At 41.5% G+C, this 17,343-nt stretch overlaps 1 protein-coding gene across 1 annotated transcript in view; it reads left to right on the forward strand.

Moving 5' to 3' along the window:
- The window catches only part of GUCY2C (guanylate cyclase 2C), a 48,512-nt gene that overhangs the window by 18,902 nt on the left and 12,267 nt on the right, over positions 1–17,343 (forward strand). Inside the window, exons 12-19 of the mRNA XM_052774734.1 lie at positions 2,729–2,810; positions 5,562–5,667; positions 6,223–6,285; positions 6,832–6,903; positions 7,854–7,958; positions 9,207–9,293; positions 14,037–14,169; positions 15,966–16,103. Coding sequence (XP_052630694.1) covers positions 2,729–2,810; positions 5,562–5,667; positions 6,223–6,285; positions 6,832–6,903; positions 7,854–7,958; positions 9,207–9,293; positions 14,037–14,169; positions 15,966–16,103 — 786 coding nt within the window. The remainder of the gene's footprint in view (positions 1–2,728; positions 2,811–5,561; positions 5,668–6,222; positions 6,286–6,831; positions 6,904–7,853; positions 7,959–9,206; positions 9,294–14,036; positions 14,170–15,965; positions 16,104–17,343) is intronic.

Below are 17,343 nucleotides of genomic sequence, written 5' to 3' on the forward strand. Positions count from 1 at the left end.
GGAATTGCAGAAAACCGGTGACTACAAACTAGTAGCTTAACATTCAGCACTTAACAAAGGCCTGATTTTGTGGCCAAGCTACACTAAATCAAAGTAAAACCACCTTCCACGGGCACTTGATTATTTTGTTTTCACATTTCTAAAAAATAAACCTTCCTTCAGTGTCATTCTAAACAAATATATTCCCCCAAAGGGCAACTTTTTATGGCCAAAGTTTAAGTAAATTTAAGAACAGCCAAAGCCAGTCAAAACTTTCCAACCAGAACTATGTTTCTTCCTCCAGGGAGGTGAACAAACACAGCAACCAGAGCCCTGCTCCTTCCTAAGCTGTAATTGAGAACAGCTGATGCAGTTCTGCTACCCTCCTTCCTCCTGGCATCCCTTAAAAAAAGGTGCTTCATCCACATTTTGCCATTATTCAGAAAGTTTGAACCCCTGCTCTAAACGTGGATAAGGTCAGCCTTCAATACACAAAGGTTTCTGGTTCCAGAGGACCTGAAAACAGTTAATTTGTGATGCACTCTCCCTTTGTGTGTTGTAATACCGAGCGCCAGGAGGTGGTAGCAAAGCCTCATGAACGGGAAATTGCGGTCCCACAGAGTTTCCATGGGCAGCTTCGACCTGCTGATTGTCAAGCTGCAAACCACTATTCACAAAGTTTAAGTTTTAGAGAATTCGTAGGAAATGGCTTTGCACATCCTTGTGTATATGTCGTTTTATCGTGGTAACTCAACGTCCTTCCTTGGTGGAGGGAAACGGTAGTACTGACAGTTCAATGGAGAGCATCAGACTAACACTAAGTTACTCAGAGGCCCGGCGACTGATGCTGGGATGAACACACAGAAAAAAGGTGGAGAGATGTGATACACAGAACAAAAAATCAAAGCCAGAGAGCTGGGTCCAAAATCCAGGTTCCTAAGCTGAATTCTATGCTAGATGCAGACACTGATATGTTCAAAATCCCTGCCCAGCTGGTGTTTGATTCTGGAGCTAGTGTGTGTCTCGTTACTTTTTAATTATTTATTGATTTTGACACTTTATCATTTTCCTGTGTGCCTTTATTTCTGTTTCTGGGCACATGCAGATGTGCATTAGTCTCAGTAAAGCTGACTAGCACAGCTCTTTTACTGCCCGTAACCAACATGGCAATCTGCAAAACTAGATTCTCCTCTGCCATCTTTGCCTGGAAGACTTGCGCGGTAGAGTAGGTACACTCTAGACGTGTGACCACCAGACAAAGCTCTGCCCTAATGGCTTGTTGCTCTTCAAAGGAAGTTGGTGGCCACAATTTTCCTTCCCAGTACCCCTGAGCTCCAAGAACTGACCCAAGATAGGCTTCAGTTCGCCTTTCCACATTAAGACAATAAAAATTACAAGCTTAAATAATCAGTTCCCAACCTTGCCAGTTCTGCCTGCCTGCTCAGGACTAGGACCCTCATGTGATTTTGGGTCTAAGTCCTCAGATGCCTGAATTTCGTTTTCAAATTGTTTGGCACCTGGCAGCTTCCAAGGACACTAATCTGGCAGTGCTGCACCAGATTAACTTCCCTCTATAGCATACAAATTCCATATAGTCCGCTCAGTACCACTTGTCATCCCAATGCAGTATCTACAAATGTGTTCAGGAATGAGTCCACAGTCTCCAAAGCTCTGTCTACAACAACTACAGAATCACTTTAAACAACTGGGGCGATAAGGAGCGAACCCAGATGCAAAATTTTGAAAAGTTTGTGTATGTTAAAAGCTGTACCATGATTTTCATCTTGACCTCTTCTTGGATAACAAGTTCTTGTGAGAAAAGCCTTTCAAATCCAAAAGTGGCTGTACTCTGTATCAGCTGAAATTCTGGGTGGAAGCTGTGGTCTTCAGGTGTATCCCACCCTGAAGCAAATTATATCAGTAAAGACTCTGAGTGACAAAGGTATGGGTAGTTGTGGAAAATTCACTGTCAAAGGGACCTGCCTTTCACAGGGTGGGTATCCAGCAGAACTGGAAAGGAAAAGACATAGGTTATAAAGCCTCAATCAGAAAGTCATCAGTGAGTATTGTGTTTAATGGTAAAAAACATAGGGACCAAACCTTTGTTCCCCAGTTCAGAGAAAGCCTTATCCAAAGAAGTCAATGAAGAGCCCATTTTGCATTAAGCCCTGGGTATGCTGGGGGAAAACGATGTTTCCTGCCTGCCAGCGACTCTGATTTCAAATGGTCAACTGGTTACCCCATCTACATCCCTATCCCACAAAGGGTTGTACCCAAGGTTTGCCTCCACTATCTTAAGTAGTTACTGAAAGGAGAAATTTGGCTGCTTCATTTTTTAAAATGTGGTTACTAAGAAAAGTCGGTTACTAAGAAAATTCCTGGACTATCCCAGTTTGTTTTTAAAGAGGAGAACGCCTGGAAACTCTGTGGCTGAGCTGATGTGAGATTTAATGCTGTTTAACGCAACTCCCACCTGGGTGTCCCTACAGAGTGCCCGTGCCTCAGGTGGGGATGTAAGACTGCACTGCTCTGGGTCATGCTTCATCCCGCAGTGAAAGAGGCAGGCATATGTCATCTCTAGGCAGTGCCGGACTTTACCAAAGCCTGTCAATTTGGATGTGACCAAAGAATATCCCTGCTCAGCCACTGTGACTTGCACATGTGTGGGTGAGGGTAATTTCTTAAATATAGTATTGTTTTTCAGTGTCCTTTGTCAAGTTGTTTATTTTTCAATTTTTCTTCTCTGCAGGCCCACACATCTTGACCATTGCTGTCTTTACACTCACGGGAATTGTGATTCTGGTTCTGATCATCTCTTTGATGATTCTAAGGTACCAACCCCTTTGGCCCTCTGTTTGTCCTTGAACAGTTTTCCTCTTAGGGCAATGCCTTTGATCTCTGCTGAAGAGCCATTCATTAGCTTACCTTACATACCTGGGTGACTGCCGTCAGTATGAACTCTTTAGTATATGCCAAGTAGTGTTTGCATCCATAGCGTTGTTATGTCAGGTTAATAATCAAGGTAGAAGATGCAGCAAAGCTCAGAGTTTTTGCATCTGCTAAAAAGCTCTGATTCCTGTACATACTCAGAAACATATGTTTCAGAACAATCTTCAGACTTTTTCCACTTACTGCCCATCCTTACCTTACTTAGGGTTCACTTATGTTTCTTTAACCTATCAGTGACATAAAAGTTCAATCTAGAAGGAGGTATTTGTCTTGAGTCACTGTAGGAATTGAAACACCATGAGGGTTTGGTGTTTTCATTGCAAGGATCCATCCTGTCTTTCAGTTTCCCCTGACTCAGTCCAACTCCTCACATACCGACTTTTCTAACAGCTAGAATTTCATACACAGTTCAGCTTTATCGTGATAGAAAAAGTGACGTCTCCTTTGCTGGAAGAAATGCCAACCCATTTCCAAAGTATATGATTTTTCTCTAATATTTAAAAATTTGTCTTTACTGTGCATCTGTTTTCAGTAGCTCAGCATCCCTCTTTGCTATATATCCGAGAACTTAAAAAAAAGTGAGAAAATCAGGTCTTAAGAAAACTTGATTAGAAACAGATGCTACTGGGTCTCTTATTTTGAGTGGACCAGTCTGCCTTGCTAACTAAAGCTTTTCACAAGGGAAAAATCAAAGATGAAGGTATACAACTCTTACCCATCCAGTTGTACTCAGCAAATGGAAGAGCTAATCGTTGCCACATCTAAGCACTAACATATAAACAGACATGTAAAGTTTGTAATGGCTACGAAAATTGATAAAAATCTGTCTGGAGACAGTTTGGACTTGTAAAATGTTCTGTACTCTTCCATATATGCAGATGCATAAAATCTAAAGATTCTGTTTAGATGATTAGATTATTATTGTATACATATCACTGTAATATTCCCAAGCATCAGATATATAATAAATGCCTGAGGATTATTTAGAATAAAGCTTGCCCTTTTAGCATTGAAATAATAGCAAACTTCTCAACTATAATTGTTACTGAAGAGTGTTCCCTAACAAGCAAAGGCGAACAGAGACTGAGCTATGAAAATGAACAAAATGCCTCATTATTCCTTCTTCATCTCTCAAGTTTCTAGGACACTTGAACTATCCCACACCTCCCTGTGTAGTTCTGACTGCTAAGTAAACAACCAAAGTCCTGAAAAACACATAACTAAATATTAGACCTAGTAGATTTTCATTCAGTTTGATATGTACTTGATCACCAGCTGATACCAGTTTCAATTGCAGTACATCCTGGTGATACAGCTTACGAGACTGAACTGAGAAAAACAGTTCTTGCCACAAGAACTCCCTTTTCTTATACATGTGTGAGCTAAAATATGTTAGAAAAGGGAATATTTGTATTATTAGCCAATACCATGGGTTCTCCCATTTGGAGCATTTGCCAGCAGTTCATCAGGGTGTTGGGATTCCCCTGCAGTCCCTCCAGTCAGTTCTGTGGTTTTTTTAATAGAGGAAGGACTTGCACGGCTAAGTGGGTAGTTTGATAAGTGCTAGTCTTCTTGCAGCTTTTCTCTAAGAGAAGACAGAGTCTGCTCTGAAATTCTGCAAGGGAGGCAGCAGTTTCCTTCTCCCCTGAGGGAGCGGGCTCTTCCCTCATTTTTACAAAACGTGCAGAATACAAGGGACATGCACAAAAAGGCATCTCATCTCAACACTCTTGCTACCTCTCCTCGCATTGTATTCACACCAGCTCTTACCATCCAGCGTTGATGCCAGGACTTCCTTTGGGTTGCATTTGCTTGTGGGACCTCACTTCAGAGTACATTCAATAACACAGAGGAGAAGACTATATAAAATTCAGACAGCCCTGTGTGCTTTAAATTGTTCTGACCTCCTGTCCTGGGTTCAGCTGGGATAGAGTTAATTTTTACAGGAACCTGGGAGGTGGGGGGGGGGGGGGCATAGCCGGGGCAGCCGACCTGAACTAGCCAAGGAGCTATTCCATACCATGTGACATCATGCTCAGTATATAAATGGGGAGCGGGCCGGGGGGAGCGCTCTGGACTTTTGGTGGCGGAGCGTCGGGTTCCGGGTGGTGAGCAGTTGCACTGTGCATCGCTCTTTTTGTATATTCTTTCATTAGTACCGTTGTTGTTGTTGTAACCTTTTTTTGTGTTGTCCCAGTAAACTGCCCTTGTCTCAGCCCTCGAGGTTCCAGGTTTTTTTTCTTTTCTCTCCTCCGTCTCCTCCCTATCCCACCGGAGGGGGCGGGAGGAGTGAGCGAGCGGCTGCGTGGTCCTTTGTTACCGGCTGGGCTGAAACCACGACACCTCCCTTGAGACACTGCCAATTGCCTAGCAGTTGTTCTGCTAAATCTGTTCTGTTTTTCTGCTACGTCTATGGAATTGAATGAGAATTTAGGGTTTCCTAAAGCTAGAGGAATTAGAGCAGCCTCAAACTGGGAAACTGTACAAGAACCACAGGGCTTGTGCTCAAGCCTTGCCCACCTGACACTCCATCCTTGTGTCATCCTCACACTGGAAGCTTCCCTGTCCTAATCTCCTGTTGTGGGTTTCGGTTCACTGGGAGGATGTTCCAAATGAGTTCACTCCTTTTGCAGGAAATACAGGAGAGATAATGAGCGTCGGTGGAAGAAATGGTCCCATATACCGCCTGAGCAAATCTTGCCTCTGGAGACCAGTGAGACAAATCATGTTAGTTTGAAGGTAAGAGAAGCACGATGCCTGAATCTAGGTCTTGGATTCTGTCTTCTAAAGACCATCCATCAGTGCTGGGGTGTTGGCATGCTCCGAGTGCAATGCAGGCTATGGCTCTGGTAGAACTAGGATCTGTCAAAATTATTTCTTTTTTTATTTTTTTTAACCCTCACTTGGTGTATTGAGGAAAAAAAGAGATTATTCTCCATCTATTGCTCCCTAGTAGAATATATCTGTTTCCCAACAGTCAAGCTCATTTTGTGATGGGGGAACGGGCTGGGTATTGATTTCCAGTCTCTTCCACACCACCACTGTTACAAATAATATCCCTGTGCTTTGTCATGCCTCTCTAACCCCCATGAACATGAAAGCAGCAGGTGGAGGCCACGGCACCTGTGGGAGCGGCATGGATGTCTGGCACTTTCTGTGGCATGCAGTGGCACTCCCTAGAGAGAGAGACTTATGCTTCTCTGTGTGGCACACACTGACGTTACTTATCTCTCTGGACCTGCCAAATGGGGAGTAGGTGATAATTGCAAGTCGATTATTATTCTTTGTTCTCAGATCGATGAAGATAAGAGACGTGACACCACCCAGAGACTGCGCCAAGGCAAATATGACAAGAAGGTAAGCTGCCTGCAGTGTCCACACTTCCTTCCTTGGCTTAGGAGGGCTCTTTCTGGGAGGAGATTGTTCCTCTCCAGAGACAATTCCACCTCTCCCAACCTTGCAAAATGGCTTGATCTTATGGAAGGAATAAGCCATTTATTCTGTATCAGGTGCTTTGCATTTTGCTTACTGACAGGAGGCAAAATATTCTACTCCATGAACACCTAGCCTAGTCCAGAAGTGCAGAAGCAGAAACAGAGGGACCTGAAATTTGATACATTTTGGTACCAAGGAGATGAACAGATTAATGGAGAGATGAGATATATTCATGTTGAGTTAAAATTTGCATCATTGACAGTTCTAAATAGTTCCTATCTACCTGGTAAATCTTTTGAAGAAAATATAACTCTGTTACTTATTAGCTGATTAACTGATACTCCAACAGCTAAGCAGTAGACAGGTGTTTCTGAAGTATTTCTCTGTATGGACATTTCTTGGAAAAGAAAGATGAATTGCTATTGTACTAAGCCTATGACTTTTTACCCACTGTTATTTTTTCTTCAGGTAGTGATCCTAAAGGATCTCAAACACAACGATGGTAATTTCTCAGAGAAGCAAAAAATAGAACTGAACAAGGTAACTGTTGCATGTAGCAACTGGACGCTGCAGGGTGGGATGGAGCCTATGAGTGAAGTCATTGCTTTCCACTGTCAACTCCAACAGCCATTGCTTGTGCATGTTTGTGAGGTGGATGGGTAATGAGTTCCTCAAAGGATATTGCTTGATGAACTTTCTCTTTGTGTGTGTGATCTCATCACCAGTTCAGAGTCTGAATTATATGCCAGTGAAGCTGAGGATGAATGAAGTAATTCATGCTCTGTCATATGGCCTTGCTAAACACATTTTTATAGCTGATGCTAAAAGGCAATGCACTCTTTTTGCTCATATCATGCTAATTCATTAGTAGCGGAATGTTGTAGTTAAATCTTATTATTGAATGCCAAATGCAGCTCTTTAAATATAAGTAACTGTCTGCTGACTTGTGCATACAGACTCTTCCAACATGACAAATGAATTTGGCTGCAGTACTGCATCTTTTCTGAATGAATAGTTTTCCTTTTTATACAACACAGCTATACTGCAAATTCAATAAGCTCTAAAAATACCTCAAAGTAAACTACAGTTGTCTATATAAATGGACAAAGTCCATAATATCATGCAGCATCATTAAATTTTTATTACTTGCTCATTTACTGACTGATTCACAACATTCTGTCAGTCATAATGGCTATTCTGGTCAACTGGGAGGTTTGAGTAGAAAGGCAATAATGGAGACTATAGTGGGCTCTGGAATTAATTTGCAGTATCCAACAGCAGCCACTCTTATCTCCCTAATCCAGAAGGCTCTGGAATGACAAATGTCTTCAAGCACTTCACTCAGTGCCTTAGTACACACTGGTTTAAAGGAAACTCATATATCTTAACAGGGCCTGAGATAAAAAGCCACATCACACAAGTATCCTTGACCTGTGTTTCTGTGCTAACAATGATTGCTTTTAAAAATAGATGCAACGTTTCTGCTCTAGCTCCTGCAGATTGATTATTACAACCTGACCAAGTTCTATGGCACTGTGAAGATAGACACCATGATCTTTGGGGTGATTGAATACTGCGAAAGAGGTTCTCTGCGGGTAAAGAATTTTGGAGCTCTCCTTCCACCCCCAAATTATCAAATTTCAAAGTAAGAAAAAAAATCCACATCTCTGTCTCTGGCCTTGATGCTGCAGCCATGGACGGAGCAAGTGGTGGCAGATTTCTGACCCAAGTTCCTTCTCCCTTGCTCGGTTCTCTCCAGCCTTCCCCAGGTGCTGCTGCAGCTGCCATCAGTTTGATGGTTCTCAGCAGCCAGAGGATAAGGTGAGGTGCAAGCAAGGAAAAGTACAGGCAGAGCTCTGCCCAGGCAACAGCAACAGCCAGTATTTGTATTGTGTCCCCTATTGGGAGCATATAGGATATAACTTGTTCTTTATTTTCCAGGCTGTAGCTGTTGTCTCTGCTGATGCCCTTGTTGACCCGATAGTGCCCCCAGAGTGTGAAAGAATAGAGAAAAGGATATATTCCATATGAATAGGGGACAAACAGTTTGAGGCTGGAATATGGCAAATCCTGTGCTGTAAGGGACAACAGCCTTTCATTTCTGTTTATAAAAAGAAATGGTAAATTGATGCCTGGGAAGTGTTATGGAAAGACTTACCGTTTATTACTACCGATATTATTTCAGCACTGATCATGAAGTAATGGTGGCATCAGCTCTTCTGCAGGCACACATGGTCTCTGATTCTGAGTTCATAGAAAGACTCTCATCAGTAGCAGTAGTCTCTGGAACAAACTCCCAGCAAGGCAGCAAAATAACAGCTCTATCTCTAGTTCTTTTCTTGTAAACTGGCACACTCATGGAGGTTTACTTTTAGCAATGGAAATCGTAGTGGCTGGAGGAACTGTAAATGACTGGCACTTTAAGATAAAGGAACAGTCTAGTTTGAACTTATAAGGTCATGAGTAAATTGGTAGGAAATGGACTGTGAGCACAAACCACAGAAATTCCTTTCCCTTCCTCTTGCACACCTTGCCCATTTCTGTCTCAGCTATTTTGCTTCATTAAAGACCCAGCTTTAAAAGCAAATTCACTATTTACCTTTAATTACACAAAAACCTCTTTTCTGGAGTCCTCAATTTTCTAGCTCTGTGTAAACCTAAAATATATTTCATATTCCCTGTTTTCTGAGTCAACTCCTGCTCTAGTGCACGTACGCACAATAAAAAATGAAGGGCTACCTCTTTCAGTCTCTGGTTGAAAGGCTATGTGATTTAGATACTCATATCTCATCTTCTCCTTTTTCCCGATGCAGTTTAAAACTACTCTTTTCTTCTCTTCACAGGATGTTTTAAATGATAAAATCTCCTACCCTGACGGCACATTCATGGACTGGGAATTTAAAATCTCCATCATGTACGATATTGCCAAGGTAAGCGGGCTGCTGACAGTGCACTGTTAATCAACCTGTCTGTCTTGCCAAACAGATGCTCTGGAGAAGTGAAGCTCTCAGGGTTTTCTCCTTTCCTTGCTAGAGGATGTATGCCTTTCCACTCTTTCCTCCTCTGGGGATAGGTATACGGGGCAGGAGGAACCAGTGGCTCTCAAACTGAAGGGGGAAATGGGAGCCAGAGCTGGCTTTGGGTTCTTTATAAATAAACAAATAAAATATGCCCCAAAGAAATGTGACCCTCTTGTGGTTTAACCCCAGCCAGCAACTACGTACCATGCAGCCACTCACTCACTTCCCCCCCCTCAGTGGGATGGGGGAGAGAATCGGGAAAAAAAAGGTAAAACTCGTAGGTTGAGATAAGGACGGTGTAATAGAACAGAAAGGAAGAAACTAATAATGATAATAGTAACAATAACAAAATGACACTAATAATAATAAAAGGATTGGAACATACAAAACAAGTGATGCACAATGCAATTGCTCACCATTCGCCAACCGATGCCCAGCTAGTTCCCAAGCAGCAATCCCCCCAGGCCAACTCCCCCCAGTTTATATACTGGGCACGACGTCACATGGTATGGAATACCCCTTTGGCCACTCTCTGTCAGCTGTCCTGGCTGTGTCCCCTCCCAACTTCTTGTGCCCCTCCAGCCTTCTTTTGGCTGGGCATGAGAAGCTGAAAAATCCTTGATTTAGTCTAAACACTACTTAGCAACAACTGAAAACATCAGTGTGTTACCAACATTCTTCTCATACCGAATCCAAAATATAGCACTATACCAGCTACTAGAAAGAAAATTAACTCTATCCCAGCCGACACCAGGACAGACCCAAAGATGAGAGTGTTTCAATCTGTTGACCAGTGGCTCTGATTAGTAAGTAGGGCCTGTGCAGTCTCAAGACCTGCAAAACACACTGCTCTCTGGCCTCAGGTAAGGCATATAAAGGAAAAATGTGGTTTTTCAAAATGATGAAATTATTCCAATTTGGATCCAGAGACAGGATAAACTTTTTCTAAATAAACTGTTTATTTTGCATCCTGATTTTCTCACTCATTAGAGTGAGAAACTAGAAACTAGAGCTATGCATTTCAGGCAGTTTGAGAGGGAAGACATTAATCCTGTACAGAAACCAAGACTCGTTTTCAGTAGCTTTCAACAGATCTTTACGTTTTAGGTCCTTGTGGTAGGAAGACTCAATATGAACGGTAAAGGAAATTCTATTCTACATTAGAGACTTGTATCTGCTTAGCTGGTAGTTAAGGAACCTTTATAATTCACAGGTATAATAATTCATTATACCTCTGCAGGTAACATAGAGAATTACCTCTGCCTTTTTTCTAGTGATCAACTGCTCTCCTCTTCCTATTGTTGGTTTGCAGTTGGACAGACCTCCCATTTCCCTACATGCATCAGTTCAGATTTGGTCTCCACGATGAATGACTCCACTGTGTCTGTTCTAAAGAGATACTGAAAATCTTGCTCTTTATTAAAGCCCCCTTAATCCAAATTGTCACAGTTTGTTGGCCTTGTTAATGACTTTCAAGTTCAGTTAATGTTCAGCATTAAGTTTCATTTTAAATAGCAGCAGCAGAGTTTCCCTTCCTCCTTATAGCATATCAAAAAACATGGTATTTTTTAACCCTTTGCAGTTCACCTTCAGATGTTTCCTAAGAAAATAGGGATTAGTACTGGCTCTGTTTATGAGAAGGAGAGAGAAATCCCAGTCCCTCTGAAGGAAGTGACGAAATGCCCAGTGACTGCACTGGGACTGGGACTTCACAACCTGTTGTTCACTGCACCATTGGTAATGGGAACGGGACATGGAGTCTGAGGATGGGCGGCGCACCGCATCTGTTCTGTGGAATGACTCCTGAGCATTATTAGCCATGTTAGTAGAGATGGTTCACAAAATCTTCCTGAAAACTTTTATGTACCTAGGAATATCAGGAAACTTACTGTCATTTGGATGATCTGCCAGCCTCTCCTATTCCTTGACCTGATGCTGTGGTGGAGCCTCTGGGACCTAGACGTTTCCATTAATTTCTTTTCTGGCTTTTCCCAAACCACAGCTTCCCAACCTCCAGGCACCCTGCCTATTTTTACTTGAATGGCTTCTTGCTTTACATTAAGTCACTTCATAGCCCTTCAGCTCCAGTTCCTCTCATTCCAGCATCTGCCCTTTTCAAGACCAGCCCCAGCTCACCAGGCTGTTAAAATCCCTCAGACTGGCTCCTGCAGTTCCTTTGCCTTCCTTTTGATATGCTTCTCCCTCTCCACACCACCACTTTCCTACAACCTGCTTTTACCGTTGCCCAGACAGTCCTCATGCTTTGCCTGCTCTTCATCTGGCACAGAAGCTGCTGCATCAGTGTTTCTGAACAGAGGTTGAATACTTTCCATTCCCTGGTACAGCTAGACTATTCCTAGAGCAGCCCTTAGTCCACTAGAGGAGGTGGTGTAGGCAAAGGAGAAGCCCTAAAACGGCTCCATTTACTTTTTTTTTTTTCCTATTTTTTGCTATCTTTGCTGTCTCTAAGTCTGATGGCACCACCTGTAGCTACATGGATTTGGCTACATGTGACCAAAGAGCTCTGATGAAAGGTCTGCTAAGAAGGAATTGCAGTAATCAAGCCTTGCAGTTATTAGTGCACACACTGTTGTTGCAACACTATTTATTAAATAAGGGGCTGCTGCAGGATATTGTGCAAGGGATTGTAATATTCCTGCTTTGTGTCAGGAAAAGGGTTCTCAGTCAGAACTAAAGCTTCAGAGCAGAGGTTACAAGAGTGCCTCAAGGATTTAGGAGTACTGCACTGGAAGTTGTTATAAATTTTGAGAACCACATTGTGGGTTCTTAATAGGCTCTGTGTTTGCAGGTAGGTGCATAGGATAGTTGGAAGGAAAGAGGAAAACTTTATCAGGCACATCTATAAGACTTCTGCCTCCAGAAATTGTTAAGAAGAAAGCCGTATAAGGAAATCAAAATTACCTTTGCCTGCCATTTGATGCTGAAACTGATTGGGAATTCTGCTGTAGCAATGGGTATATTTCCTGGCTGATGAAAGCAGGAGCTGGAAGAAGGCGCAGCTGGAGGAAATAGGACCGAAAGCAGGCAAAACATCCTGGATAGTGTCATCAGGGCTGCATGCTAAAAGCTGCTTAATCAAGAAATGTGTTCCTTGGATATAGTGTGCACACAGTCTCTGTAAATTTTGGCATGATCTAGATAGGTCCAGGATAACCAGTCCAACAACATTCTCCAGGGATTGCATCTCTTGAAGGCTGCTTGTGTCTTAGACATACATCTACTGTGCCCAAAACTCAGCTCATGTCTCAATGATCTCTTGCAGCATTTGCTGATCCATTCCCAATTACAGGTATCCAGTATTTGGAGAGAAAACCCAGCATGTCATACTGTGTATTCATGACCACATGAGCTAGGTAACCCTGATTAAAGTCTATCTAGCTACCAGTTATCATACAAGAGGATGAGCTATACATGTAGGAGTCTAAGTGGAAGACCATTCAGAATATAGATTGTGCTTCATATACTGAACTACAGGAAAGAGGACTATAGGAAGAAAAACAACAAGCAGTAAGTTATAAGCAGGTGTGAGCTTAAGTAGTTCAGAAGAGAGAGAGGAAACAGAATAAATAGTAGCAAGAGAGTGCAAATTAGCATACCTCCTCCCTTCTTCAGTTTACGCCCACTTACTGATGTCCTTTTCCTGCTATGCCTCAGTGCTGGCCCCTTCTCATGTATTGCACTGTATTCGAGTGTCTTAGACTAAATGAGATAAATTCAGAGGTTATCAGTAAAAACAGGCAAACTACACACCCTTGTATGCCTACGTGTGTTGTGAGGTGAGTCTGAATCTCAGGAAAATATAGCTGAAACTGCATCTGCCAGTCCTCATGGTGCCCACTTCTGAGTTTAGCTTATGGATAGCTGATATGTATTGACTAGTACAGAGAAAACCATAATCAGTCCAGTCAGAAGAGACCTTTATGGTTGTCTAATCTGATCCCCTGCCTTAGATGTCACTGCTCATTGCAGGGGGCGTTGAACTAGATGACCTTTAAAGGTCCCTTCCAACCCAAACAATTCTATGATTCTATATAAGCCTTAGTGCATTAGACCACTCTTTAGCCCTCTGCTTTGCTGAAGAGGATCTGCTGCAATGTTTCTGCATGAAGTCTCTGGAGTATGGTAATCTTCAAAGACGATACAGATAAAAAGAGCAATTCCTCACACCTATGGTGTCCATTGGATGAACATGTAGTTGGAAGAACTTTTTTTGCGTGACATTCCAAGAAATCTGTACAAATTTACCAAGAAAGCATTTATTGCAAGTGAAATCAAAACTTCTGCAGGAGGAAATAAATTTTTCTAATTGCTTGTGTTCTAATCTTATCAAAACCCAAGCTGCTATGTCAGACTTTTGTTAACTAAGAGGAAGGATAGTCTTCCACGACATGATCCATCTCCCTGTTTCTTAACATTGACTGTTCCTGTCATCTTGGAAAGTCTCCTCTGTAAAATAATATTTGTTTCCCTCCATGACAGGGAATTGTGATTTATGCATATCCATTGCTGATGAAAGCCATTTAATTACTTGGACAGATATTACACTAATACTTCACATTCTTGTTGAATCTGGTAACAGCTGAGTGTCTCGCATGTAGTCCTGCTTTCCTCCTCTTTTATTATCAACCACAGGGGATGTCTTACCTGCACTCAAGCAAAACTGAAGTCCATGGTCGACTCAAATCCACAAACTGTGTGGTAGACAACCGCATGGTAGTGAAGATCACTGATTTTGGCTGCAATTCAATTCTGCCTCCAAGGAAAGGTAAAAACAGTACCCAGTTGGACTCTCCTTCATGGTTTACAATCCAATGGAATTTTCTTATATTCATAGTCCAGTTGGGCCTAATTACATCTTGTACACAGTACAAAACATACAATATGATTTTGTTTCATGCAGCAGTCAAATGATATCTGAAAACACTGTCTTCGCTTAAATAACACAATGAAAGACAATTATTAGCAGGTAGAGAAAGAAGTCAGGCAGTGTAGGTGAGAAGGAAAGGAAAGATGTATTTTCAACTTACAGTTTAGAAAACAGATTTCACATGTGGCTGATATGCAAGAAACATTTTCAGCATCCAAGGCCTTCATGCAAATAGCTCTCTTCAGCAGTAAAGCTGAACTTGTGTGAAGAAAAAAAGGAGTTAAGTACGACATGATCTTGTCACTGATCAGATGCACGTGTTACCACAGTGCTCTGTGATTTAATTTAAACATTAACACTTGTGATTCTGATCATCCTTAAAAAAATCTGTATATGATATGCAATGATAACCTTAATGTTTTTCATTCCTTAGGTAGGAATCTAGCAATTTGTGTTCAATCAGATTGGAATAATTTTAACAGCTTTTCTTTACATTTTCTGTTCATCTCATATTCATAGTACATTTCTGTGAAATAGAGCACTCCTTTCTACTCATCTTTTCCTTCTTACTTGATCTTGAATGAAAAGATGAGCCCATCTGAAATTATGTCATCTGAAACTGTATAGTAGAGCTTGGGGTATAATAAGCACAGCACTGTGCCATAACTGCAGTATATGATCTAGGAAGAAACTGTGTTTGCAACTGGGTTGAGAGAAAATTTTTACATTCAGACACAAACATGTTCAAGACTAGCAATGAGAACATAAAAAAAGAGTAAGAAAAGCGCACTGAATGTAAATGCTCTATTCATTCTTCATTTTACAAATCTCATATTTAAATTTATATTATTATTACATTGTAATGTATTTCTCTTCTTTCATTGCTCACAAGCAGCCTCAAAATTTCTGGTTACTAGATTTCCTTCCTTGAAGAAAACTTACTGTTTCACAAGAGATCTACAGGTTCATTGTGGCTGGATGTTGCAGCCTGGTATCATAACACTGTCTTCAAGGTCACTGTGTGCAGGTCACTCTTATGACACATCACCAGCATGTCATAACAAACTGTCATACCATGGCAGCGTTCTGGTTTTGAGGTACAATGGTGCGTGTTGCACTAGAAATACAGATTAATAATTTCTGTAGAAAGAAAGTGGTTATGAGCAGGTAATATTATATCAGGCTCAAAAGCACTTGAGAGTTATTTCAATAGATTCATGACATCAAGGCCGCTGGGAAATATTAGAGTCTTCTCATCTGGCATCTTGTATAACAAACTCCATTCATCTAGCTCAATAACTTATGGCTCAGATTTTTTTTATAGCATTGGCATTCCTTGGTCTTATAAAGATGCATAGGCTATTTCTAAGAAGCCCATAAAAGCTAGCTAAGAAAAGCAAGTTCATCGCCAATAACCACAACTTTTCTGGAGGTGTGAGCACCTCAGGTCAGCAAATCCCAGACAATTGAAAACTACCACATCAGAGGTTTATCTAGCCTGTATTGATGTCAGCTTTTCAAGAAAAATGCTAAAGCAGGAAATAAACAGTACCAGTGGGCTCTGGGTTTGATATGGAAATAGTAAAAGGAAATATCACTATAGACAATGGATGCTCTGAGAAGGATCACCCTTTTTCAATTACTTCTTTCCCTTCCCCCTTTACCTCGTCCCTCATTGTCATATGGATCTTCAGACCTGTGGACAGCTCCTGAGCATCTCCGTCATGCTGATGTATCTCAGAAGGGTGACGTGTACAGCTACGGGATCATTGCCCAAGAAATCATCCTACGCAGGGAGACCTTCTACACTGGACACTGCCGGGACAACAAAGGTAAATCCACAAATTTCTCCTCCATTACAGCCTTCTGGCCTTTTGGGATGGTGTAGCTGTAACCGGTCCATTCTCCACGTTTTGTGAAAGGCACTGTCTCCGATAGCTTCTTGAACTGCTGCTTCTTTTGCTGTGTGATGAATGAAGAGCCTCTTTGAAGGATCTCACTGTGGGGGCAAGTGTCCTTATTCTTTCTGTAAATAAAGTTTGCATCGAGTTTTCTTGCCCTTTCTTCTCCCTCCTCACCTTGGCCACAGCATTACAGAAGTTAATGTCATATAATGCTGTCCAAATTTACTGTAACATTTAAAGGCCACGAAGGTTTTTCTATTATGAATGGTGCACAACATATAATAATTCACTCATTAGGCTTCATAAATCAGCAATGTCAACACAGAACAACAAAAACTCAGCAGCATGACACAAGAACAGTTGGCATTTAAAAACTGGCAATTCAGATGTTATTCAAGCATGTCAAAATTAACTTTGGTCATTTAACTTCTGTCAGAAAAGGCATCTCCTCCTGTAGTGCATCCACTAAACCCTATTTTGTGCATTTTGTGACATTGTTTTTGAATGGCTAACAGCCCAGTCAATCCCAGGCATTATTATATATTAGAACTGACATAAAAGCATGTGTGGGTTTGGGATTTTCCTAGTGACAGTTACCAACAACAAGTTTAGACATTGCCTTTACCTCTGAGTCATTCTGATAGATCCGCCTCACATTTGTTAAAACATCTAGCGCAGCAGCTGGACAGCCTACTAGCTCTTTTCCTGAGATACATTCGAGAATAACTTCTGGGGCATGTTCATCATCCTACATTATCGCAAATCTATGTTCATATTTGGGGAAACACAGTTTTCACATCACCAACTCTTTAATATAAATGTGGACCTAAAAGAGATTAGAAATGCCTGTTCCCCTTCAAGCAAACCCTTCAGGACTCCATGCTTAAGATAAGGTAGAGAAAATAAGTCTTTCTGTTCCTTTTTCTTGGGAAGAGGCAGGCATAATCCTAATTAATGCAAGGATTTTACAAATATTACCAAAATAGATGGAGAAAGGAAAGAGCAATGCTCTTCCTTGCTCATTTTGACTTGCAAAGCAAATCCATAGCAAACTATGGATTTAACTGTTGGTTGAGCAGTTACAGTTTTTCTGTGTTATGTTACTGGTTATTTAATTGGCCTCACAGTGTTTCTGGGCTCTTCTGAGATGTGGTGGCATCCTCACTGC

This window comes from Harpia harpyja, chromosome 23 (assembly GCF_026419915.1).
Source record: "Harpia harpyja isolate bHarHar1 chromosome 23, bHarHar1 primary haplotype, whole genome shotgun sequence".
NCBI lineage: Eukaryota > Metazoa > Chordata > Aves > Accipitriformes > Accipitridae > Harpia > Harpia harpyja.